A 25,928-nucleotide genomic window follows, 5' to 3' on the forward strand; every position below is an offset into this window, starting at 1 on the left:
CAAGCAATCCTCCCACCTCAGCCTCCCAGAGTGCTAGGATTATAGGCGTGAGCCACTACACTTGGCCTCCCTTCATATTTTTAATCTTTCAAGAGTTCTTCCTCATCTCTGAATGGTATTTTGTTATAGCCTCCTGTATTCTTAACCATGGTCTGTAAGGCCCTCTGACACTGTTCTCAACCCTAGCTGCATGTCACAAAAACCTCAGGAGCTTTTAAAAACTAATGAAGCCCAGGGCTTACTCTCAGGAATATGACTTATTAGTCTACAAAGAAGCCCAAGCATAGTTTTGTTTTTGTTTTTTTTAAACTGGCTGTCTCATCTCCACTAGAATGCAAGCTCTTATCACCATGTCCTTTAGGTCTAGACTGGAGCCCAGCACATGGGAGGCAGTCACTAAACACCCGTTGAAGGAATCAACAAAGCACTGTTTGTAAAGGAAGATTACTGTAAAATAAGAACAAATTATAGGCAACCTGCTACTTTTGTTTGTGTTTTCCCTAAATATATATGAAAATCTAATGCCCAACAATCCAGTAGTAGTCTCACATGTCAAAAAGGTATTCAAAATCTGGAGAATTAAAAAATATCATGAAATTCCCGATTTCACCTAGCCTTCTAGGGAAAGTCACTAACAACATATTCCTTTGAGCTAGGATGTTAAAAATAGGATGTTAAAAGTGAGTTATCTTCATTCATTTTAGTTTCTGCTGAGACCCCTTAGACACAGTGCCTGGGCCATGGGCCAAGGAGATGAGAAGGGCCAACGCAGGACTGCAAAACCAGGTGGCTCCAAGGGGTCTCACACTTCTACTTGGTCTGCAGCCTACAAGGGAGCTGGAAATTAAGAGGACAATTTTTAGAGGCTACTGATGTGTGTGAGTCTCACCACCCATGGAGGGAGCGGTGGGGTTTCTGCTTCACCTCCAATCAACAGAGGGAGAGTGTGCAGAGGGGACCTTCACAGCCAGGGGTCAGCCGGAAAGAGCTCATCATCCACGGGAAAGGGACTGCGGGTAGGAGCTGCCCGACAGAAGGGGTGGTGGAGGCGCCCCTGAAAACTCATGGAAAACACACCAGGAGCGAAAGGTTCAGCTTTAAACACTCACCAGGCTCGGAGAGCCAGAAGCCAGTTCTCAACAGTGTCCGTAAACCATGAACTTTCCTCTCCTGATCTCACCCTTCTCTTAGCAACATGGACAAAAGAGGTGACGGCACAAGGTGGGCAAATACAGTAAAGGGCAAAATCACACACTCGCTGCTGTCCTGCAGAGCCGGGCTCCCAGCGGCCCACCCTGGGGAAGGGGTGGCCTCTATCTCCAAACGCAGTTCAAAGGCGTCCTGTCCTTCCCGTACTTGACTGGCTGGCCACCTCCCTGGGGCAGGGCTTGCCTGACAGGCCACTGAGGGGCAGGGAACTGCCAGCCCTGGAGAAGAAATTTAGAGAGTGTGAGAGACCAACATAAAGTTGCCTTTGACCTAATTGAGCCTGTTTACCGTGGTGGCAGGACTGGCATTTTGAACACGTTCTGTGACTGTGTTATTTCCCTTCTTAACTTGAACGTATGATCAATCAGCTTATGTTCGCTGAGCAGTGGAACGCGTCGTAGTCATTTGATGTGTTTGTCAACTTAGTGGTTTCTACCTGCTGTGCTGTGCTGACGGAAGGCATGAGACCTCTGTTTGTCATTTTTTCCTTTTCTGGTAATTTGGTAAATAAAGACAAGCCAGAATTCGGTGTGGAAAGATGAGGATTCTCAATGAAACAATGTACAAAAATGCAGTTGGTTTCAGAACCCAACATATGAAAGAGGAGAAAGCCTATAATCCCTGGAGCGTTTTTAGTTTTTGGAGAATTGGTAACACCAGCTCACAGAGGTAATACCAGATCAGAATTCGGAGGCAGAGGCACGAACCACGAAAGGAGACGGGAGCTGTGGCATTTCCCCAAACAGCAGGCCTCTGCCCAGGGACCCCAGACAAGAGCTGCACCTTGGAGAGCAAAAACCGTATTTGGGGGCAATCAGAACAAACAGGGGCTGCCTCTGGGGAGTGGGCTGGATTGATTGGGAAGCAGCAGGATCGAGCTTTCTGGGGTCATGTGACCTTGAAAGGGGGGTGAGGTTACACAGGGCGCATTTGTCACTTAAGATTTGTGCATTTCACTGTATGTACATCGTACCCATCCTCCAAAGAAGGAACCTAACGCTACACACAGGAAGAGTTCAGGGATGTGCGTTGTCTGCAGTATACTTGGAAATGCATCAAAAAATAGGATGGGATGGAGGAATGGACAGTTATGTGACACACAGATACAGCAAAATGGTTAACTGTAGAATTTAGATGGAAGGTATACAATTATTTCAATTTCTACGTATGTTTGAAAATTTTCATAATAAAATACTGGGCATAGACACAACTTTGCTATTTCGACCAATGTACTTCTGAGACCCAGAAACCACGCCCTTCCCTCTGGGCCTAGGGCAGCTGTCAGTTTCTAACCCTGACAGGTACTGTGTTCCTGTGCACTTGCTACTTGTCAGTACAGAAACACCAGGATTTTGCATATACAATACCATTACAGACTTTTACAAATCTGAATGTTGACATCTTGAATCTAGGGAGTTACACTTGCTGCGTCACAAACTCGAATGCGACAAGGTGGGCTTCTGACATGTGAAATCCCAGTGCTCAAGGGACTGGGAGGAGAGCATCTCTATTTTCACAAGTCATCAGGTTTTCCCTGAAGACATACTGAGCCTAAATCTTCCCCTAGGACCTTGCTGGAACAGTTTTGGATAGAGAACTTTAAAGCACACAAGAGGGAGTGGCAGAGGGACAGGCCCCAGACCCTATTCCAAGCCTTGCTCTGGAGGCAGAACACCCCTCTCCAGGGACCAACCGCCCCCCACTAGAAACCTGACCTCACCCCACCGACCTTCTTCCCCTTTACCCTTCGTGGAGAAACTCAACCAGGACAGGGGAGCCTCAGACTTGGATCCTGGTCTCCAATAGCTTCTGAGAACAAAAGGAAGATACTGGTGGCCATACCCCACTTTTTTTAAAAACAAGGAATCTAGGAGATAATTACCACATGGAGTCTCTCTCAAGGGTTCCTCCTGGGCCCACAGGGACAGCATGAACAGTAGTCTTTCCCAGAGAACCAATTTTACTTGAAGATTGGGGGAAAACTGTTTGAAAGGATTATTTTTATATTAAGATATTATGAACTAGAAAATTCTTATTACCTTTCTTTATAGGGTTTGGATTAGAGTTAGGGGTTAGAGTTAGGGTTAGCATGAGGGTACGGGTGAACACTTTCATTAAAATAGGAAATTATAAAGAAATCTTTCCAAGCCCTGATAAACTATACCCCTGAACTCCCAAGGGTACATGTTTTACTCTTCTGATGCCACTAAGAAAACTTCACTGGAAAATGTGGAAAAGCATTTTTGCTAGATGAAGAACTCACACTGTAGATAGCAGTGGAGGACAATGGAGAGGGATTTCCAGGCTCACACTATAGCTTTGGGTCTTTTTCCTGTGTAACCAAAAAAAAAAAAAAAAAAAGACAAAAAGAAAAACCTAAAAAGTAAATCCATGTGGCTTCTGGATGATGGGTGGCCCAGGGCCCCACTGAGCACAGGCAAGTTCTAGGAACCTCCTGGTGAGAGGACCCCGGCACAACCCAGTCTAAGGTCTACAGGGGCAGGTGTTTACCCAGGGCATGAGACCACCCAGGTTTCCAGGGTGGCAGTGTGGAAGGAGCAGGGCTGAGTTAGAGACTATGCTCCTGGCTGCAGGGCCTTAGGCAAGCCATTCTCTAGACGCCAATTGCTCACCTCTCAGGGGCTTTAACACTCTGCAGAGGGTACTGTGAGGTGTATCTACTACACGTGAAAACCAGGTGCATTCTGGGTCCTCAGTAAACATCACTCTGCTGCTTTCCCCAGTGCAGTGTGGTAGAAAAAATTCTTTCAAGACACTGGCAAGTGGGAAATGATAAAAGGGGCATCTAGGGACAAGAGGCCCAGAAACGGGGGCACCAATTATACACCAAGCTACACTCAGTGAGTGTGGCCACAGGGGCAACAAGGAGCGGGCCTCTCAGAGGCCACCGAGCACTGCCCACCACCAGGGGCTGGGGAGGCACCTGGCTCGGTCTTCAGACCATGTGATCACACAGGAAGCGAGAGCCTTGTCAACCCAGTGTTTAAAGACACAACAGCAGGGTAAGCATTTCAGTTATTTTTAGTTAAACAAAAACAGCTTTTTCCAAGGGCAACAAAGTGAACTGAAGGTCAGAAGGAAACTGGGTGTGGGCTTCTCATAAGCTCTTGCTCCAGAACCTGGAAGTGTGGAAAGAGGGCCCTCCCGGGAACTCTGGGGAGACTGGCGCAGCAGGGGGATTCCTTCGGCGGGGTGGGCAGAGCTGCCAGCTCACCCATGGTCACTGGATTGATCTGAGTGGGCTCTAAGTGACCTCCACGTGCCAGTCTGCTGACATGATGAACATTATTCTTGGGGGGCATTAAATTAAGGAATGACACAAGGAGCCAAGAGAGTGGCTTATTCAGTCGGATTCTGAATCACAATCAGGAAATAGTCTTTATCTGCAAAAGAAAAAAAAAAGGAAAAAAACAAATCATTAAATGTCAAATGAGAGAAAAACATAATAGAACAACTACATAATTGAATCACTAACCATAAACTGGGGGGAGGGGAGGAGAGCAATAAAAAGCATCGGTGCTCTGGCTAATTCCACTTGCTGGGAAAATAGAAGATAAGCTTGCAAGTTTCCTGGGGGGGCTTCTCCTGCAAGTGGAGTCTCGCCCTTCCTGGGCAGCGGCCACGCTGCGGCGCACCCTCTGTTCTGATCCTCCCCGCAAGAGTAACAGTAGATAGGCAGGAGGCTCACCCCTGTCTTCCAGGTGGGGACACTCGGGTTCAGAGAGTTTCAGTGAACTGCGTGAGGCAGCGGTTCCCAATCACCTGCAGGCTGCCGGGCTCCACCCACATGGCCGCTGACTCAGTGGGTCTGGGCGGAGCCCAAGAATTTTCATTTCTAACAAGTTCCCAGGTGCTGCTGCCGCAGCAGGTTCTGAGAGAACCATGAGCTTGAGGTTACCCAGCTAGTTAGTGTCAAAGACGGAATTCCAACCATAACCTCACTGGTCTTGGGCTAATGCCAGTTTTTGTTTCAAGCTCAGTTGTTGGCTTTCCAGATCCTTCTGGACAAGAAAACTTCAAAGGCACTAGGTCAAAAGGGGACAAAGCTGCCTGGATTCCAGCTCCAGTAAGAAGAAACGTCCAGCATGAAATCACCGTAAGTAGGAGTCCTCAGAGGGTGAGTATGACCGCCTCTCATTTCATAGAAGGGGAAATTGGAGAAGCAGGGTGTTTCAACTTTGCCCACTTAATAATCAAACCACAAACATTTACCAAGGATTCTATGTGTCAGGACAACATAGAAGTCAAACACTTTCATGTGGCACCTCAATGAATTCTCAAATGACTCGGAAAACACTGGGGCTCAGAGAGTTAAATGACTTGCCCAAGCCAAGGTAAATCTACAGGGATGGGGATGGGGAGGCTGGGTTTGACCCCAGACTCTAAACTCCTCTGCCTGCTGCCCGCTGCTGAGCATGAGCGAAATGGCAGGACCTCAGCCATGCCTGCTTTGTGGCTGTTCGGATTCACCCCTAAAGCCCGGTTCTTCCCATTATGATGGCTTATTGCGACTGGATAAGAAACAGAAATTAAATGACTGACAGTTCTATGGCTAAGCAATCTGCATAGATACAAAAAATCACTAATAAAAATAGAAATAATTGGCTGGGCGCAGTGGTTCATGCCTCCCATGCAGTGGGAGGCCAAGGTGGGAGGATCACTTGAGGCCAGGAGTTCGAGATCAGCTGGAGCAAGAGTGAAATCCCGTCTCTATAAAAAAATACAAAAATTAGCTAAGGGTGGTGGTGTGAGCCTATAGTCCCAGCTACTTGGGAGACTGAGGCAGGAGGATCGCTTGAGCCCAGGAGTTTGAGGTTGCAGAGAGCTATGATCATGCCACTGTACTCCAGCCCGGGTAAGAGAGCAAGACCCTGTCTCAAAAAAAAATTTTTTAAAAGAAATAATTAACAAGTCACCGATATAAATAGACGCAATAACACCAGTGTCTTTTATTCCAAATTATCAAGGTCCAAATCCAATAATATCACCTCAAGTGCTTTGTGAGAATTAGCATGTTAAAAGTTATTTACGCTGAGTTTCCTCAGCTTTATTTTGGTGACGTGAATAAGTGAAAGCCAAAAGTCTTGTCTTAAAATGTCTCTTGCCTGGGCTGTTCTGGGGTGAAATTTGGTACATGTGTGTTCAGCCAAACTGTCTGAAACCACCTGCTATTTGTGGCCCGGGAAGCAGCTTCTCAGCTGGATCAATGAGTCAGATTAGGTGGGTAGGAAGGGCCATGGATCTCCTTCCTGGGCTGGGCTGCTCCGCTTGCTCACCATGTGTAGGGTGCTAATTACAGTCCCACGGGGCCACCTCACTCACAGCAGCTAGGCCTGTGTGGCTGGGCTCTATGGCCATCTTAAGGCAATTCAGCCTTAATGCCTCCAAGGCTCTGCTCAGTGGTCCTGCCCACAGGAGTTCTGGCATCAAAACCCGGTATTTTCTCTTGGCCACACCACAGTGGGTGTGTCCACTGTTTTTTATCCTAAATCCCATGCCCCGGACATCCCTGACCCCATCCCCACTGCTAAGCCACCCCTAACACGGCAGCGGGGTATCGGCCATGGAGGAGGTGCAGGAAGCCGTTCATTCATTCAGCAGCTCTTCGTTAACTGCTTGCTCTGTGCTTGCAAGTCCCCGCCCTCATGGAACTTACTGTCTAGTGGAGGACACAGACTTAAAAATGCAGATAAGCATCTGGTTAGCCAAGTGACAAGGACGGAGTGTTCTGGGCAGCAGGACAGCATGTGGGAGGGCCCCAGGGAGAGGGGTTTGAGGTTCTGAGAGGCAGCTGTGAGGCCAATCTGAAGAAACGCTGAGTTGAAGACGACCCCATAGGTGTCACACAGCCTCCGGAGGGACAAGGTATTGGGGGGGGGGTGTGAAAGAGAGAGAGAGAGAGAGAGGGAGGGAGAGCAGGGGAGCGTGTGTGCCCCCCGCAGGCCTCTGTGTACTGCCCAGGAGAGGGTCTGGCCACTTGATCCTCGCCTCCACTGACTGGGCTGTGGGGTCTCTGTGCCTGTGAACCCCCCGCCCCGGAGAACCCCTGACTTGGGAGCTGCCCGTCTTGAACTCAAGCACCAACCACACTCATGGGCTCTGAATGCCTGCAGGTCCTCAAGGCCAAGCTGCAGACACCTTTCCTGCCAAGCTGAGACGTGGACGGCCGGGCGCTTTCAGGTGAGTCTGCCCTGCCAGGGGAGACGTTCTCAGCAGCTTTAAGCCATGAGAATGTCCAGTGGAGAGTCTGCCTGATTTGGAGACCACGTCTACCCTGACCTCACACTCTGAGCTCCCAGGAGGGCCACTCGGACGCGCAGGGTGAGTAGAGGGACCATTCCTGGCCCTACTTTTAGGGAAATGAAGCTTTGTCTTCTGTGGTCACACAGCGTGAAGTCTTGGGAGGGATTTCAGTTCAAATTTGATTTCAAGGCTTTTATCCTCAACCCAAGCCAACATACTCAACCAGACAGGGGGTCTCAGGAGACCAGAGCAGCGTGGTCCCCTACCTAACATTTCATGGATGTGGGCATGGAGGTGTTCCGTGACCAGCCCAATGTCATGCTTATAAGAAATAAAGCTGGGAAAACCGATTCTGCGCCTCCTGCGGTCTTTTCCCTGACGGCTTGGGCATCAGTTGGCAGAGGCTGCATTAAACAGTGTACAGCATGTTTTTGCAATAAATGGCTCTGAAGTTACCCTTATGTTCTTCTTTGTGGCTGATGTGCTCTGTTCTCACTCCTCTAGGGAATGTCCCAGGGAGACGGGGCTCCCCGGGTGTGGGCTCCTGTGACTGGCTCTATGGTTCTTCCCTTCCCATCCCTCTAGGAAGGTGGGCTGGGCTGCAGCAGGCTGGGGACGGAACTAACATCGGTGTGTTGCTGGCAGTGGCTGACCCCCACCAAATTACCTCAGATTCTTCACCATCCGTGGTGCCAAGCCCAGGGGCACTCACGGTCCCCAGAATCCCCACTGCGTTCCTTCATCCAGGCTGTGATCACAACCATGTAACTTCCTGCCCTAAAACCTCTGCTCACAGGATCAAGTCCACAGAGCTGAGTTTGGTGTTCGTGGCCACTTCTAAATCGGACCAAAGTCTCACCTCCCACTCCTTCCCACACACACGCTGCTGCCCCAGATAAGCTGCACTGCAACCTAAGTGCACCATCACGTGCACCAATGACTCCTGCACGGTCAACTCCGCGGCTCAGCCAAGGAAGGGCGCGGGAGAGAAAGAAGAATGACAGAAACCGTCCTGGAGGATCTGTCTGCCATTCCAGCCCCTGAGTGAGAGTGAGGGGAGGCAGGGCAGGGGAGGGGCCCCTGCTGTTTCCTCCCGGGTTCCCAGTCCTGTGGGCTCCTCCCAGGATGAGCATCTCATCACCCTGAGAAGGTGCTAAGGCCTAAAGACAGGCTTCGGGTGTACCACACTGCCCCCGTATGCGAGCCAAGCACTGCGTGTAAAACACACACAGCAACCTGTTCAGTGCTGGAGGAAAAGCCAGTATATGGGGCCCAGAGAGACAGGACTGTCCTTTACAAGTGGGCAAAGAACAATTTTTCAGAGATAACATGACTACATAGTATTTTTTGCTTTACATGTTGGTTCAGAATCACTGAATTCTTTTTCTTCCAAACATAGCTTTTCTGCCCTTCACTTTGCTCACACTCTTTCCTGACCCTCAAGATTCAGCTCCAATGTCCCCAGGCAGACCTGATCAGACCCTCCTCTGTGTCTCAAATGCCCCTGTGAATTTCCCCAGGTCACGGCAGAGGTGATGCTGTGTTATGCTATCTCCCCCATGAGTCCGGGACTCCCCTCTGTGGCCCAGAATCACCGTGAGGATTTGTTGGGGGACATTAGCTGGGGGCTGGCTGGGCAGTGAGGTATCAACTCAATTCCTTCAACTTCTCATGCCCTTCTTGGACCCTCTGGAGACACCACTGTGCCAGGCCTTCCTCATAAGCCATGGAGAATATGCTGTGAGGGTCTGCTTCTAAGTGGGGAGGTGGAAGACCCCTTACCTGGTGCGACCATAATTTCATTTTTCTTGGAGCGAATTCGAAGAAAGGTGAGGTCATTCTGGGGGTCAATTTCACGAACAGTGCTCCGTGCTTTCAAGATGAAGTTGTGCATGAGGTTGGCGTACTGTGTGGTGGTGGGACTGTCCATGGTGCTCTTGATGGGAATGCCTGCGGGGAGAACAGACGGAGACTGAGCAGGACGCTGGGGCCCCTTTCTGCTAAGCTCCCACCCCACACCCCTAATTCTAGATCACTGGACTGGCAGCTAACAATCACTGCCACCATTCACAGAGGGCTTGCTCTGTGACAGGCACGGTGCTGGGCACAAGTATGTCAGCACCAGGCCCCGGAACTACTCTGTGGGTGGTATCACTTCACGAGTCAATTAGGCAACAGAAGCGCTGAGTGGCGAGGTGACCCGTCTGTGGTCACACAGGAGGTAAGCAGTGGGGCAGGGTTCCCACGGGGGTCTGCTGGCTCCACCACTGGGCCCCTTTCCCAGGGCTGCGCTGCCCAGACTGGCTTCCAGCAATGAAAGGAGAGACTACCATTCATAATGCTTAGAACCCAAACCAGGAAGACAGCTCTTAAAATTTCTAAATACTGAAAAGTGGGAATAAGAAAAAAAGGTCAACTTGTGCTAAGACATAACCATCACCACTTCCACCCAGGGGAGGCTCACAGCCCAGCTGTAAACACACTGTCTACACACATAATTGTGCCCCCAGATTAAAGTAGGTTTCTATGTCTATACTTAACCTTTGTGAACAGCACTGCTGCCTCTTTCAAAGAGCCCACGATGTGGACAGTCCACACAGTTCACCACTCCTCTATTGTTGGGTACTGAGGCTGGGTTTATTTATTTATTTATTTTTTTGAGACAGAGTCTCACTCTGTTGCCCGGGCTAGAGTGCCGTGGCATCAGCCTAGCTCACAGCAACCTCAAACTCCTGGGCTCAAGCGATCCTCCTGCCTCAGCCTCCCGAGTAGCTGGGACTACAGGCATGCGCCACCATGCCTGGCTAATTTTTCTATATATATATATATATATATATATATATATATATTTTTTTTAGCTGTCCATATAATTTCTTTCTATTTTTTTTTTTTTTAGTAGAGACAGGGTCTCGCTCTTGCTCAGGCTGGTCTCAAACTTTGAGCTCAAACGATCCGCCCGCCTCAGCCTCCCAGAGTGCTAGGATTACACGCGTGAGCCACCGCACCTGGCCCAGGCTGGGTTTTTTACAGTGAAATCAACTGCATAGTGAACATCATGGTGCACCAAGCCTTTTGTTTTGAGGATTGCTTCCTTGAGATGAACCATTAAATGGACCTGCTCACTGAATAGTGCCTACTGTCACGGAGGTGAGGAAAGTGGCTCAACTTGAGCCAGCCAGGCCACAACTGGGTCATCAGGTGCCTGTGACTTGGCTGTGACATATCAGCAGAAGGCTCTGTCCACGAGCCCACCAGCTGACATTCACTTGTGAAGAATGTGGCTCCTCACATGCAAGTGGCCAGATTTGGGCCCAGGACCTGCTAATCCGGCCCGTAACTGACCAGCCTGGGGATCAGCCAAAGGCAGTCATCTGCAGGCCTGCCCACTGGGGGAAAGAAACTGGCCCAACCTTGTCTTCTCAGGGCACCAGGCACACGGTCAGTTGTGGGCCAGATCAGCAGGGTCCTGGGCCCAAAATCCGACCTGGGCTTACACCCTGGCTCTGCCCCTTCACAGCTATGTGGCCTTAGCAATGGTTTAAACTCTCCAGCCTCCACTGCCTCATCTGTAAAATAATGCCTATGCTTCAAAGTGCTGCTGTGAGAACTGCGTATGGCTTAATTCATTTAAGAATGTTTAGCAAGAGCACACACTTAATAAATGTTAATTTTTTTATCAGTGCCACCCACATAATAAATCCCATTCCCAATAACCTGAGGGGATGCGACTGTTCCTTAAGCCCGCAAGGGCTTTCCTAACACACAGAGCCCACCCACTGAGGGCCAGGAGCAGAGCTCAGATGGAGCCCTGGGTTGACTGTTTCTGCTGTCTGGCCAGGGACCTTCCCCTCAGCTCTTACCTGAGGGTAAGAGGCCTACCAGTGTCAAGGCATGGCAAGGTTTGGGTGATGAGACCCCTTGACCTTCTCTTTTTATACAATGCAAGGCCACCTTCTTGCAGATCCCTCTGCCTGGAACTTTCCTTCCTTCCCCTATTCACTCATGGCTCCCGCTGGCCCCTCACGTCTCCACCTCCTACAGGCGCCTCTTCTCCAGTGGTGGTCACTGCCCCCACTCTACCGTCCCAGCACCGTGCAGTTTTCCTTTAGTGATGTCACACCGTCACAGAAGTGATTGTTATGTCCCTCCCCACCACAGTGTAAGTTCCCTGAGGGCAAGACCCAGTCTGATTTGCTCACTAGCATCCCTGGAGAGACTGCATTAAGCAACTGTGGGGTGACCCTGGGCATGGCCTGACATCATATGTCCACATGTCTGTCTGTAAAGGTGGCAGCAATAATGTCTACCCTACAGGGCAGTCAGGGAACACATCATCAGACTGTGCCCAGCACAGTGCCAGGCATGTGACAAACACACAGTTAATGCTGTATCACCTCCATTTAGAGGGCTATTCTTAATCCTGGCCTGGGAGAGCATTCCCTCTGCTGGGCACTGAAGGGCCTGCACAATTCTATGTGGGGCATGTCACTTAACCTCTCTGAACCTCCATTTCCTTGTCAGTAAAACGGGTTGCTATGAATATTAATTATCATTCAGGGCTTAGCTTCCTAAAAGGAGCATTCGAGATCTTGAGGGGTGGGTGATATTTGGATCAGCAGAGAAAGGAGTGACCATTCCAGGCAGGGGTAAGAGCAAGAGCTAAGGCAAGAAGATGAAATAAAATAAGTGTCAGAGAAGAACACAAAGACTATGGCCTGCAGAGGCCCCCAGGAGAAAGGGTGGGAAAGACTCCTCTGGAGAAAGAAGACTGACCCCCAAGAATGAGCAATGATGTGGCCTCCCCATCCTTATCCAATGGCTTGTCCATCTCCCAATGTTGACAAGACGCTCACACCTGCCAAAGTTGTATTCTCAGCTTTGGGGCATTCCACATATAGCCTGCCAGCCATTCCCTTGCCCCCAGGCACTGGCGGACAGCCTGGACAGTGGCCAAAAGCATGGAGTTGGAACTCCATTTCTACCACTTCCTCCCTGTCTTATCTTGGATAGGTTATTCAACCTCTTTCTAAGCCTCAGTTTTCCCATTTACAAAATAGAGATATTAATAGTTCCATCCTCACAGGATTGTTTTAAGGATTAAATGAACTAAGGTATGTAAAGTATTTATAATGGGACCTGGAAAAGGGTATTATTATTTTCAATCTTGTTAGCTGTTATAGGCATTATTACAATTATTAATCTAATGATTATAGCATCTAATGTGTTTGCGAAAATTTGCTTTTTTTTTTCCTTTGAACACATTCCTCAAAGTAGAATTACCACAAATCAGAGGGACTGGTGGCATCGCTGACTGTGGTTTGTTCATTTAACAAACATTCACTGACCTGAATCTGGTGCATGTGCTGGGTGGACACTGGGAAAAGAGGTGAGTCGGACACCGTCCTGGCCTGGCCTTTACTAGCCAAGGTGCTGCTATTAGCAGCAATGTCGTGGCGTACCTGTCCCCTCCCAGCCTCACACTGCATTATGTTATTTTTGTATACTCTAGTGAGGTAGTTTTTAAATTGGTCAAACCCTTTCCTCAAATTAAAACTAATGCAGAAACACAAGCTAATGGATCTGAGTGGAGCTGCTATGACTGAAGTGGAAAACAGGGACCTGGGCCTCCATCTCTACTGCTAGGGGCAAAAAAACCCACCAAGGCTTAAGGAACAAAGCCCTAAAAACACATCCTAGCTAGTCTCTCTGAGGGAAAGCCTTCAGATGGATACAGATCTGCTCTGAGTCTCAGGCCTGTGGCTCTCACTGCAGCCATTCCTGGTTAGAATCTACTCTCTAAAGCAGAATTTTCTAAACTTGTCTGATTGTAAGAATCTCCTGGGGCACTTGGTAAATACATAGATTTCCCAGGTCTCACCATAATCCTAACAAATCAGACTTTCTAGTGCAGAGGCCTGGAAAGCTATATGTTCAACAAGAGCCCCAGGTGATTCTAATGAATGGATAAATTTGGGAACCACTGTGGCCTAGAGGCATGAAGCATGTGGATTCTCCCAACCCAATAGGGGAAGTTGACCAGGTAATTGGGTTTGTATAAACAAATGCCTCCCAGCCCAAAACTGATGGTGACAATACTGTGCTAACTGCTTTACACTGTTCATTCTTAATCTTTCCAACCTATACAGTAGATATAATTATTATCCACATTTACAGGCTTAAGTGACGACTTGCCCAAGGTTACAAAACTAATCAAGAGAAGAGGCAGGATTCACACTCACAACTGCTGGATTCTGGAGCCCCTGTCCTTACTGCTGCCTACAGCACCAGGGCCTGGGGCCACAGATCAGCAGCTACTCTCTGGTGCTTCACAGCACAGTGGGGAGAAAGCACACATGCCCTCAGACTTGGATTTAAATCTTGGCTCTATGATGGCAGGCGAATCAATTAAATTTGTAGACTCAGTTTTCTCCACTGCAAAATGGAAATAACAGGGCTGCTTTAAGGAATAAACGAAAACAGTATGTTTGTAAAGTACCAGCCAGAGACTGGCACAGAGCAAGTGTGTGATAAATGTTAGTTCCCTTCTTCACCATGTCTAGTGTGATTTGGGAAAACTGGTATCTGTACTCTCCTTCTAGTTGTTCAAATTAATTCCCAGAAGAGGGGGGAGAAGCTCTAGGTACAAAGACGTCAACTAGAGAATTATCTAGCAAAAAAGCAGAATCAACACAAATGGTACATAGTACTCACTTAATGGGTTCATACAGAAGTAGAAACAACATAAACAGGTTAATGAACATTGTGCTGGCACTTAAAAAATTTGCTTATGTAAACCATGAAGCAATATTTAAAAAAACCTCATGTGTAAACATATGCAAAACAGGAACAACTATGATTATGACCATCCAAAACTGTGCCTGGACAAGGCTGAAAAAGCATGGAATACTGAAGAGTATGATCTGTAAGGGCAGTGGGACTGAGTGGATTTTTCCTTTGTTAGAACACTGGAGGTATTAAAAAAAAAAAAAAGCTTAAAATTAGATCAGGTACACGAAGGGGCTTAGTAAACAGCAAGGTTACGGCTGTGTTTGGGCAGTTTCCAGGGCCCTTCTGGGTGCGGGTCATGGCGGGAGTGGGGTGTACCTTCTGTGTTCACCACGATGATTCCCTGCACTCCTTTCTGACTCTGAAGTCGCTTCAGTGTCTCCTCCACCTCTGCCTGCCAGAAAACAAGACCAAGGTTAGGAGGGATCAGCAGCTGGATTAACTTCCTCATACCCCAGGCAGGTGAATCACACATTTGTCTTCCAATAACAAACAAGTAATACTTGGCACCTACTCAAAGCTCCCCAGACCACCACCACCAGCACCTAGAACATCTGCTCACACCTCCCACAGGGAGTGGGGGTTGCTCCTGGCCCTTTGTCCACCAGGCATTATTATCCCGCCCCGCTCAGCTATTTGGGAGCAGGATATAAATATACATATATACACACACACACACACACACACACACACATCCATAACTCATATATTTGGTATAGCAGGGGACAGGACTCTGATGATCTGAAAAAAACCCAAACAATAGTGTCTAACAGGAAGAAGACACTTGGCCATTTGTGGCCCAAACAGCATAACTGAAAACATTCCAAAGGAAGCAAAATGACCCCATGAGAATAGACTCAGTGACTTAATAAGCTGGCAACTAAGATAATGTGACACATGGCATACAGCCACAAGAAGTGTGCCAACAGGAAGGGGCTCATCAATCCTGATTTTCCAGAAACTACTCAGGGTGGGATACTCTGGCATGTGACATTTATAAAGAGAGAGACAATCAGATGTTTGGGTCCTCACCCTGCCATGCAAGGCCTTTTACGTTATCACTCCCACCTTCTTTACCTTTCCCTCCACTCTCCGTCTACATGCTCACGCCTCCCTGTCTCCACATCTTTTTACCCTACAAGGGCTCTTCTAGACCAAATTCTTCTAGACCACCTAAGACATCACCTCCTCCCCAAAGCTTTTACGGATCCCCCAGTTAAACAGAGTCTTTTCCTACCTCTGATTCCCCAACCCTGGGCTGTGCCTCTCTGGGACGTGTATTCCATACTGTGCCTAACTACTTAGAGATTCTACAATGGCCTGCAGAGTAGGAGCATGATAAACAGCTGCTTAACTGAACTAGGCCTAACTCTTGCTGTGGATGGAAACTGGCCTTGAAGTGTGCTTGTTTTCAGGAGGCCCTATCCAGACTGGTCTAGAATCCAATCAGAAGCTCCTCAAAGGCTGAGAGCTATTAGAAACAGAGGCTCCATTCACCAAAACAAAATGGTTGCCCACCCCCAGGGGCTACCGATTTGGTGGCAGTAGGGGATCCGAAACATAGGGTGGAGACAGCACAATGAATTCTTGTTTTTCTGGAAGGCACAAGACTAACAATCACTGCCACCCACTCCCCTGTGATGTAAGAATATTCGCAAATGCTAGAGGGAAAGGGAAACAAGTTCCTCCTACAAAATGGCAAATAGCCTGATGCCTCTAAAAGCTGGAGCCCAGGTAAAATGATAGGGCCCCGTGGACGTGGACGTGAGAGTACAATACAGTGGGTCACGCATGTGTGAGATCTTAAGTAACTCAATAGGCTTTCACTGAGCTCCTACTGTGCGCCAGGTGCTATTCTGGGCGGGGTGGTTAAGCACAACAGTGGTCAATACTGTATAGTACTCAGTCTGACGTGGAAACGTGGAAGCGATTAGGGTAGAAAGGCTTAGCAGGTGCTCATGCCGTGGGTGGAGAAAGATTTCTCACACAGAGATTAAGATATGTACGTAAAATTTATTTTATTATTTAGAAGGACAGAGACACTGTGAGAGAGAGAGAAAAGTGGGGGGGGGGGCGCAGAGAGACGGCGTGGCATCCCAAAGAAAGAGAAGGGGGTGCCAGCAGCGAGGCCAAGTGTCTGGCTGATTTTAAGGGGGGTGAAGAGAAGAAAAAAGTGATGGCAGCTGATAACAAAAGCAGCAGCAGGTGGATAACAAAAACTGCAAGGATGTCAAAGTCCAGGACTTGGTTTCCTGCCTTTCCTTGGAGAAGGGATTATCACAGATGTGGCTCTGTCTTGGAGACATGGTTGAGGCTGTAGTTCTTTCTCCTGCTGTTTATTTAGGAGCTCTGTAAAAGCAGATTCTCAAAAAAAACAATTTTGAAAGGGAGAGATTTACATCTCTTTTAAAACAGAACTCCTGCAGGGTGCCTGTTAGACAACTGACAGGACTGATCTGTGTTACTCGAAATTGTAGGATTAGGTATTTTCCTGTTATTTTTGTAAGGCTGCCCCTTTCAGAAACTCTCCTGGAAATCCATCCTAAGGTAAGGAAGTAATTCAAAAGAACAACACAGCAAGATGTTTGCTGCAGAGATATCTGCAATAGCTAAAAGCAGAAAGAACTAAAAATGCCCAACAATCAGGGGAAAGGCCAAGTAAATTATGGGGAATATAGACACATGGGAATATAAAACACATCAACAATGGTGATGAGATCATGTTATACCACCACAAAAAGTTTGTGCTATAACGTTAAGTGAAAATAGCAAAATGCAAAAATAAAGCACATGGTGACTGAAACCACGTGAAAACAAGAGGGCTAGAGGAGATTATGAAAAAAATAAAAAGCCACATTAAAAGCAAGGAATTATAGATATGGTTTTTTTTTTTTGAGACAGAGTCTCGCTCTTTTGCCCTGGCTAGAGTGCCATGGCGTCAGCCTAAGCTCACAGCAACCTTAGATTCCTGGGCTTAAACAATCCTCCTGCCTCAGCCTCCCGAGTAGCTGGGACTACAGGCATGTGCCACCACGCCCGGCTAATTTTTTTCTATATATATTTTTAGCTGTCCAAATCATTTCTTTCTATTTTTAGTAGAGATGGGGGTCTCACTCTTGCTCAGGCTGGTCTCAAACCCCTGACCTCGAGTGATCCTCCCGCCTAGGCCTCCCAGAGTGCTAGGATTACAGGCATGAGCCACCGTGCCTGGCCAAGATCTGGCTGTTTAAAAAACAAACACACACTTACCAGGAACAGGAAGACACACTGGTATACATTTATCTACTCAGTACCTACTACGGTTCATATATTGCTTTTAGACACATGCTCTCATCTGAGCCTCTCATTCACCTTCCATGGTTAGTATGATCTCCATGTTACAGGAAACATGGTTCAGAAAGGAGAAGAGTTTTGCCCAAGAACACACAGTAGGTCAAGAAAAGAGCTGAATATATTTAATACCAATGACCACAATGATGAGGTCCCTGCCTTCAGGGAGCTCACATTCTGGTGGAAGAGACTTACAAAAACAAAGTAAAACAAAAAAACAAGTGAACAATATTCTTGCAGAGTACAGGGACTGGGTTAGGGGGCAGGAGTTACTACTTTGGCTAGTGTGGTCAGGAATACCTGAGGATATAATCTTTAAGCCAAGAACTAAATGATGAGAAAGAAATGCACTCCAGGCAAGGGGCTCTCTAGTTCCCGGGTGCACGTATAGTGACAAATGGAAGAACAAGCAGCACCATGCACAAAAAATTTAAGAAAAATTTTTTAAAAAAGAAAAGAAAAAACAAAGCAATACAGCTCCAGGATTATTTATTTGCTCAGCATGGGAGTGATAACCACCATCTGAAGCAAATGATTCGGGAAGGAACTGTGACCAATTTGACTACTGAGCATAAAGCTTAACTTCTGTAAAACAATAATGAATCAAATAGGACAGAAAAATATTTGCATCAAATATAACAGACAAAAGTAATTCCAGGCCGGGCGCAGTGGCTCACACCTGTAATCCTAGCACTCTGGGAGGCTGAGGCGGGTGGATCGCTCAAGGTCAGGAGTTCAAGACCAGCCTCAGCAAGAGCGAGACCCCGTCTCTACTAAAAATAGAAAGAAATTATCTGGCCAACTAAAATATATATATAAAAAAAAAAAAATTAGCCAGGCATGGTGGCGCGTGCCTGTAGTCCCAGCTACTCGGGAGGCTGAGGCAGGAGGATCGCTTGAGCCCAGGAGTTTGAGGTTGCTTTGAGCTAGGCTGACTCCACGGCACTCACTCTAGCCAGGGCAACAAAGCGACACTCTGTCTCAAAAAAAAAAAAAAAAAGTAATTCCAAAAACATCACATAAAATGATTAAGCAAAATAGCAAGTCTTCAAAAGGTGGAGGGCAAAAAGGATACTAGTAAACAATACACCTAAGAGAAATTACAAACACAACAAAAATGACCATAATTTCCTGTGAACAAAGGAATGAAAAATTACACCAGTGCTGAGGTCTCTTTTTAAATGTTGGAAACAGTACAAGGGCAAAACAACCTTTTGGGAGAGCTACAGGATGATATATTGCAAAGACCATAAAAGTACTGGTCTTTTCGCCTCAGAAATTCTTTTCCTGAGAAATTACCCTAAGGAAATAGTCTAATAAGTTAAAAAAAACAAACCAAAACATACTATACACACACACACAAGCATCATCACTGCATTATCTCTACTAATTAAGAACTGGAAGCAATCCAAATGTTTCCACAAAATTATAGTATAACTATTTCACTATTTTTTTTTTTTTTTTTTTTTTTTTGAGACAGAGTCTCACTTTGTTGCCCAGGCTAGAGTGAGTGCCGTGGCGTCAGCCTAGCTCACAGCAACCTCAGACTCCTCGGCTTAAGCGATCCTACTGCCTCAGCCTCCCGAGTAGCTGGGACTACAGGCATGTGCCACTATGCCCGGCTAATTTTTCTATATATATTTTTAGTTGTCCATATAATTTTCTTCTATTTTTAGTAGAGACGGGATCTCGCTCTTGCTCAGGCTGGTCTCGAACTCCTGACCTTGAGCGATCCACCCACCTCGGCCTCCCAGAGTGCTAGGATTACAGGCGTGAGCCACCGCGCCCGGCCTATTTCACTATTATGTAGTCACTAAATAGTTCATCACAAAGATGATACAGCAACAAGGTTAAATGTTTTTGGACATTAAAACACAAAAGAAAAAAACAAACAAAAAACCCAGCATGCATATCTTGAAAAATATGCACGTGTGAACAAAGAAGAAGGGGAACATACCAAGATGAAAATAGTTGTGTGGAGGAGTAAAACTGGATGAGGAGAATTATGGTTGATTTTTATATCACTGTTCTAAAGGGCAGTTTCCACCAAAATGTAAAATATGCATGCCAGAAATGCCACTTCTAGGAATCTATCCTACATAACTGCTAGCATGAGTGCAAAAAAGACCAGAACAGTTACTGCAGCATTGCCGGGAGAAAAAAAAAAATCTATAAGCCACCTGAATGTGTATAGGGGAATAGGATACTATACAGCCCTTAAAAAGAATGAAGTAGATTTGTGTATAATGACACAGAAAAACGTATGATTTTTTTAAGTGAATAGAGCAAGTTGCAGAATGAGATATATATTGATATAGCTTAAAGTAAACTTAACACGTATAAATATATATGTTACAGTTTCATGTAACAAGCAGCTTATATATAAATGTGCTTATGTATCAAACAAATCTGGAAGGAAACATATTCAACTGCCAACAGTAGTTACTATGGGGTAGCAAGATGGGGACTAGATGCATTTTCCATATTATATACTACAATACAAAACTATAGTAACCAAAACAGCATAGTAGTGACATAAAAACAGACTCATAGACCAGTGGAACAGAATAGAGAAAGAAACTAGAAACAAATCCACACATTTATAGCCAACTGATTTTTTTCTTTTCTTTTTAATTATTTATTTTATTTTATTTATTTATTTTTGAGACAGAGTCTCACTCTGTCACCCCTAGAGTGCAGTGGTGTCATCATAGCTCACTGTAGCCTCAAACTCCTGGGCTCAAATGATCCTCCTGTCTCAGCCTCCCAAGTAGCTGGGACTACAGGTACCCACCACGATGCCCAACTAATTTTTTCTATTTTTAGTAGAGACGGGGTCTCACCTTGCTCAGGTTGTTCGATCTCCTGATCTCAAGCGATCCTCCCACCTCAGCCTCCCAGAGTGCTAGGATTACAAACATAAGCCACCGTGCCCAGCTTTTTTTTCTTTTTAAAATTTATTTTATTATTGTTTTTTTAAGAGAGAGAGTCCTGTTACATTGCCTAGGCTGGTCTCGAACTCCTGAGCTTAACTGATCCTCCCACCTCAGCCTCCCAAGTCACTGGGATTAAAAGAGTGAGCCACCATGTGCAGCTACAGCCAACTGATTTTCGACAAAGGTGCCAAGAAAATACATTAGGGAAAGGACAGTCTCTTCAATAAATGGTGCTGGGAAAACTGGACAGATATACATTTGCAGGAGAATGATACGAGATCCTTACCTCTCACCACATACAAAACTCAACTCAAAATGGATTAAATACTGAAATGTAAGACCTGAAACCATAAAACTACTACTAGTAGAAAACACCGAGAAACACTTTAAGACACTGGTCTAGGCAAAGATTTATAGCTAAGACTTCAAAAGCACAGGCAGGCAACAAAAACAGACAGACGGGATTATATTAAACCAAAAAGCTTCTGCACAGCAAAGGTAAAAGAGTGAAGAGACAACCTGAAATTGGAGAGAATATATGCAAACTATTCAGCTGACAAGGGACTAATATCCAGAATATACAAGGAACTCAAACATCTCAATAGCAAAAAGCCAAATAATCCCATTAAAAAATGGGCAAAGGATCTGAATAGATAGTTTTCAAAAGAAGACATACAAATGGCTAACAGGTATATGAAAAAATGCTCAACATTACTAATCATCAGAGAAATGTAAATCAAAACCACAATGAGATATCACCTCACCCCAGTTAGAATGGCTATTACCAAAAAGACAAAAAATAACAAATGCTGGTGAGGATGCAGAGAAAAGGGAACTCTCATATACTGTTGGTGGGATGCGAGTACAGCCATTATGGAAAACAGCATGGAAGTCTCTCAAAAAACTATAACTAACAGGGCATGGTGGTGGTGTCTGTAGTCTCAGCTACTTGGGAAGCTGAGGCCAGAGGACTGCTTGAGCCCAGGTGTTCAAATCCAGCCTGGACAACACAGGGAGACCCCATCTCTTAAAAAAAACCAATCAACTGAAAATAGAACTACCATTCTCCAGCAATTCCATTATTGGGTATTTATCCAAAGGAAAGGAAATTAGTGTATCAAAGGGATAAGGGATACCCGTACCCCTTGTTTATTACAGCACTATTCACAATAGCCAAGATAGGGGCTCAAGTGTCCAGCAAGGGATGAATGGAGAAAATGTGGTATATATACACAATGGAATACTATTCAGCCATAAAAAGAATGAAATCCTGTCATTTGCAGCAATGGAATGGAACTAGAGGTTATTATATTAAGTGAAATAAGCCAGGCACACAAAGACAAATATTCCACGTTCTCACTCATACATGGGAGCTAAAAAAGTTGGTCTCTTGAAGGTAGAGAGTAGAATGATGGTTATCAGAGGCTGGGAAGGGGTTAGGGATGAACAGAGAGGTTGGTTAATGGGTACAAAAATACAGTTAGATAGAAGGAATAAGTTCTAGTGTTTGATAGCACAGTAGGATGACTATAGTTAACAATAATTTATTGTACATTTCAAAATAGCTAGAAGATCTGAAATGTTCTCAACACAAAGAAATAATAAATATTTGAGGTGATAGATATCTAAAACACTGATTTGATCATTACACATTGTATGAATGTGTCAAAATATCACATGTACCTCATAAATACGTACAACTAGTATGTATCAAAAAATTAACTTTGTGGCCAGGCTCGGTGGCTCATGCCTGTAATCCCAGCACTTTGGGAGGCCTAGGCGGGAGGATCACTTGAGCCCACAAGTTCGAGACCAGGCTAGGCAACATAGCAAGCCCTCTTCTCTATAGAAAATTTAAAAAGTTAGCCAAGCTGTGGCTGTGCACGCCTGCAGTCCCAGGTACTCTGGAGGATGAGCCAGGAGGATCGCTGGCACAGTAGCCAGGGTAACAGAGCAAGACCCTGTCTCCAAAAAAACAAAAGTTTTTTACAGTTTAAAAAGTGATGTGGCCGGGCGCGGTGGCTCACGCCTGTAATCCTAGCACTCTGGGAGGCCGAGGTGGGCGGATCGTTTGAGCTCAGGAGTTCGAGACCAGCCTGAGCAAGAGCGAGACCCCATCTCTACTAAAAATAGAAAGAAATTATATGGACAGCTAAAAATATATATATAGAAAAAATTAGCCGGGCATGGTGGTGCATGCCTGTAGTCCCAGCTACTCGGGAGGCTGAGACAGGAGGATCGCTTGAGCTCAGGAGTTTGAGGTTGCTGTGAGCTAGGCTAACGCCACGGCACTCACTCTAGCCTGGGCAACAGAGTGAGACTCTGTCTCAAAAAAAAAAAAAAAAAAAAAAAAAAGTGATGTGGCGTGGCCGGGCACGGTGGCTCACGCCTGTAATCCTAGCACTCTGGGAGGCCGAGGTGGGCGGATCGCTCGAGCTCAGGAGTTCGAGACCAGCCTGAGCAAGAGCGAGACCCCATCTCTACTAAAAATAGAAAGAAATGATATAGACAGCTAAATATATATATAGAAAAAATTAGCCGGGCATGGTGGCGCATGTCTGTAGTCCCAGCTACACGGGAGGCTGAGGCAGTAGGATTGCTTGAGCCCAGGAGTTTGAGGTTGCTGTGAGCTAGGCTGACGCCACGGCACTCACTCTAGCCTGGGCAACAGAATGAGACTCTGTCTCAAAAAAAAAAAAAAAAAAAAAGTGATGTGACAGATGAAATTACAAATATTTGAAGCATTATTACATATTTTTAATGATGTGGAGACATTCTTTGTGGCATAATAATGGAGAAAGCAGAACCCACAAATGTACGCACATTCAATACAAGCTAAATTACACACGAAAGCAAAAAAGTAATATGCCTACTGCAAGTGGTTGCCTCTAGGCGATGGCACGGTTTCGTTTTTCTTTTCAATTTTTCTTATAAGCCTTAGATTTCTAAATAAGAGTTTTGAAAAAGTAATGCACTCACATGGTTTAACACTTAAAAGGTCTTTTCAAATTTTGTACAAGCTGTGAGGATTAAGACCACAAGAGAACACAAAACCCTGGAAAGGCGTAAAGGGAGCCCACAGTCGCAGCCAGCAAAGTAGGCTGTGGGATCCCCAAAGGTAGACCCCGCCCGTTCCTGACTCACACACCCAGTCCCAGCGGCTCCAAGGAGTCACACCGACAAGAGTGGCTGCAGCCAAGCTTCTAGGGTTCAAAATCCACCTCCACCCTTTCCTAGGGCAAGGCACTCAGTTTCACGGGGCTTCAGATTCCGATTTGTAAAATAGGGCTAATGGTCGTGTCTACCTCACACTGGGGCAAGGAGGAAGAAAGACAAGATATATAAAGCGCTTAGCAGAGCCTGCCACAAACTAAGGTTCCAAGAAACGTTAATCAAGGTTGGCATCGCGCAACAAGGCCCAGGACGCCAGGCTGCGCCCCCAACCCCTCCGACTCCTCGCCGAGGCCCAGGCTCCCGCTTCCGGTCAAGGTGCAGCGGGATCCGGTGGCCCCGCCTCGGTCCGGGTCTGGAGGCCCGCGCCGCCCGGGTTCCGCCCTCCAGCCAGCTCGTCCCGGTCCCGGCCACGCCCAACCCCACGGATTCCTCGTCCGGCGCTCTGAGTCTCCTCCACCTACGGAGGATGGAAGGCCCGGCGCGGGTGGTGGACGGCCGCCAGCTACAAGCCCCCGGCAGACACTCACCATCTTGGACCGATTCAGTAGCTCCGCGTCGCCGACACTCAGCCCCGTCCCCAGCCTTTCTGCGTCTGCGCGGTTTTCTGGGCAAACGGACAGCTTCGGTAGCCTATCAGGAGCCAGTGTGGGGCGTGGCGGGGGGCTGGCCGGGCGAGCAGATCTTAAGTCAGCCGTCTCAAAGCGAAAAGCGAAGCCGCGCTTTCGCTGTGGAAAAGCCCCAACTCCAGCTGTGCCGAAAAGATGCTGGTTCTCGCAAGAGGCATTCAGCTCTCAATCGAGGTCTGAGCCGGCTCTGGAAACCCTGGGTGGAGGGAGAGTATGAAGGCGAGGGGGGCGGTTGCTGAGACTCCTTTGCGCCCAGATTGAGGCAAAGAGAGAAGCCCAGAACCAAAACGCGCTGAAGACGGGAAAGTCCGGGGTTGGGGCTGTAGTCAGGTACTTCTGGAGGCTCCAGAGCGACCCCCTTGGGAATATTCCATGCAAGTTCTTTTTTTTTTTTTTTTTTTTTTGAGACAGAGTCTCACTCTGTTGCCCGGGCTAGAGTGAGTGCCGTGGCGTCAGCCTAGCTCACAGCAACCTCAAACTCCTGGGCTTAAGCGATCCTACTGCCTCAGCCTCCCGAGTAGCTGGGACTACAGGCATGCGCCACCATGCCCGGCTAATTTTTTGTATATATATATTTTAGTTGTCCATATAATTTCTTTCTATTTTTAGTAGAGACGGGGGTCTCACTCTTGCTCAGGCTGGTCTCGAACTCCTGACCTCGAGCGATCCACCCGCCTCGGCCTCGCAGAGTGCTAGGATTAAAGGCGTGAGCCACCGCGCCCGGCCAATTTTTAAAAGAATCCATGCAAGTTCTGAGATGAATTGGTCAGGGCTGGCCTGGGAGTCTACAGACGTGGGACTCGAGCTCAGCCCCACCCCTGCGTTCCCGTGGAGAAGCCTCTTCACATCTTTGTGCTTTATCATTTTCTCACCTTCAAAACGGGCTTCCTTCTTCCCAGAGCCCTGTGTTGTCCCGTTTTCCGCTCTTTAAACTTACTTCTGGATCCTCTAGCAGTAAATAACTTATGCTAAAACATGCGGCCATTTGGTGAACCTTGCGCCACGTTACTGTGAACACTTAACAAATGCGTTATCTCCGGTAGCATAGTGAGTGTCGGTATCCCCGATACTTTACAAATGCTGTCTCTTCGAGTCACTGGAGCTTGCTAAATCAGATCAACCGTGGTGATCTGACTCCAAATTTTCATTCCACGGTAGCAGCTCTTCAGTGGGGAAGGATTTGGTGCTCCTTCAAGGGTGTGTCTCCATGTTAAGAAGATTGGATAGTGACTTTACGACGAAGAAACCTAGCAGATACCACCTTAACCAGGAGATCAAGGTTCATATTACTGGTAACAGGACATATTGATGTCCTGTGCCCTGTGATACGATGTGCGAAGGGCACATCACCTCTGTGGTATTTTTCACAAAAACCTCCAGCCTTCACTGTGAGAAAACTTAACTAAACCCAATTAGAGGATATTCTACAAGGTACCTAACGAGTACTCTTCAAAAATCCCAAGGTCGTGAAAGACAAGGAATGAATGAGGAACTGTCACAGATTGGAGACCAACGAGAAAGAAAAACAACATTGGTGGAAAAACTGGTGAAATCAGAGTAAGTGCTGTAGTTTAGAGTTTGTTTTTCTTTTTTTTTTTTTTTT

At 46.8% G+C, this 25,928-nt stretch overlaps 1 protein-coding gene across 2 annotated transcripts; it reads right to left on the bottom strand.

Moving 5' to 3' along the window:
- Positions 1-4,233: 4,233 nt before the first annotated feature.
- Positions 4,234-24,265, bottom strand: DYNLRB1 (dynein light chain roadblock-type 1). 2 transcript variants are annotated; one of them, XM_069495933.1, is made up of 4 exons: positions 24,227-24,265; positions 14,578-14,653; positions 9,256-9,423; positions 4,234-4,607 (listed from the first exon to the last, which is right to left on the bottom strand). In XM_069495933.1, exons 1-4 carry the CDS (start codon positions 24,227-24,229, stop codon positions 4,570-4,572), a joined length of 285 nt encoding a protein of 94 aa, XP_069352034.1. In that variant the 5' UTR covers positions 24,230-24,265; the 3' UTR covers positions 4,234-4,569. The 2 variants fall into 2 exon arrangements, with proteins under 2 accessions (XP_069352034.1, XP_069352033.1); XM_069495932.1 differs by having other exon boundaries at positions 4,234-4,613.
- Between the last annotated feature and the right edge of the window lie 1,663 nt (positions 24,266-25,928).

Source organism: Eulemur rufifrons, chromosome 20 (assembly GCF_041146395.1).
Source record: "Eulemur rufifrons isolate Redbay chromosome 20, OSU_ERuf_1, whole genome shotgun sequence".
Taxonomy (NCBI): Eukaryota; Metazoa; Chordata; class Mammalia; order Primates; family Lemuridae; genus Eulemur; species Eulemur rufifrons.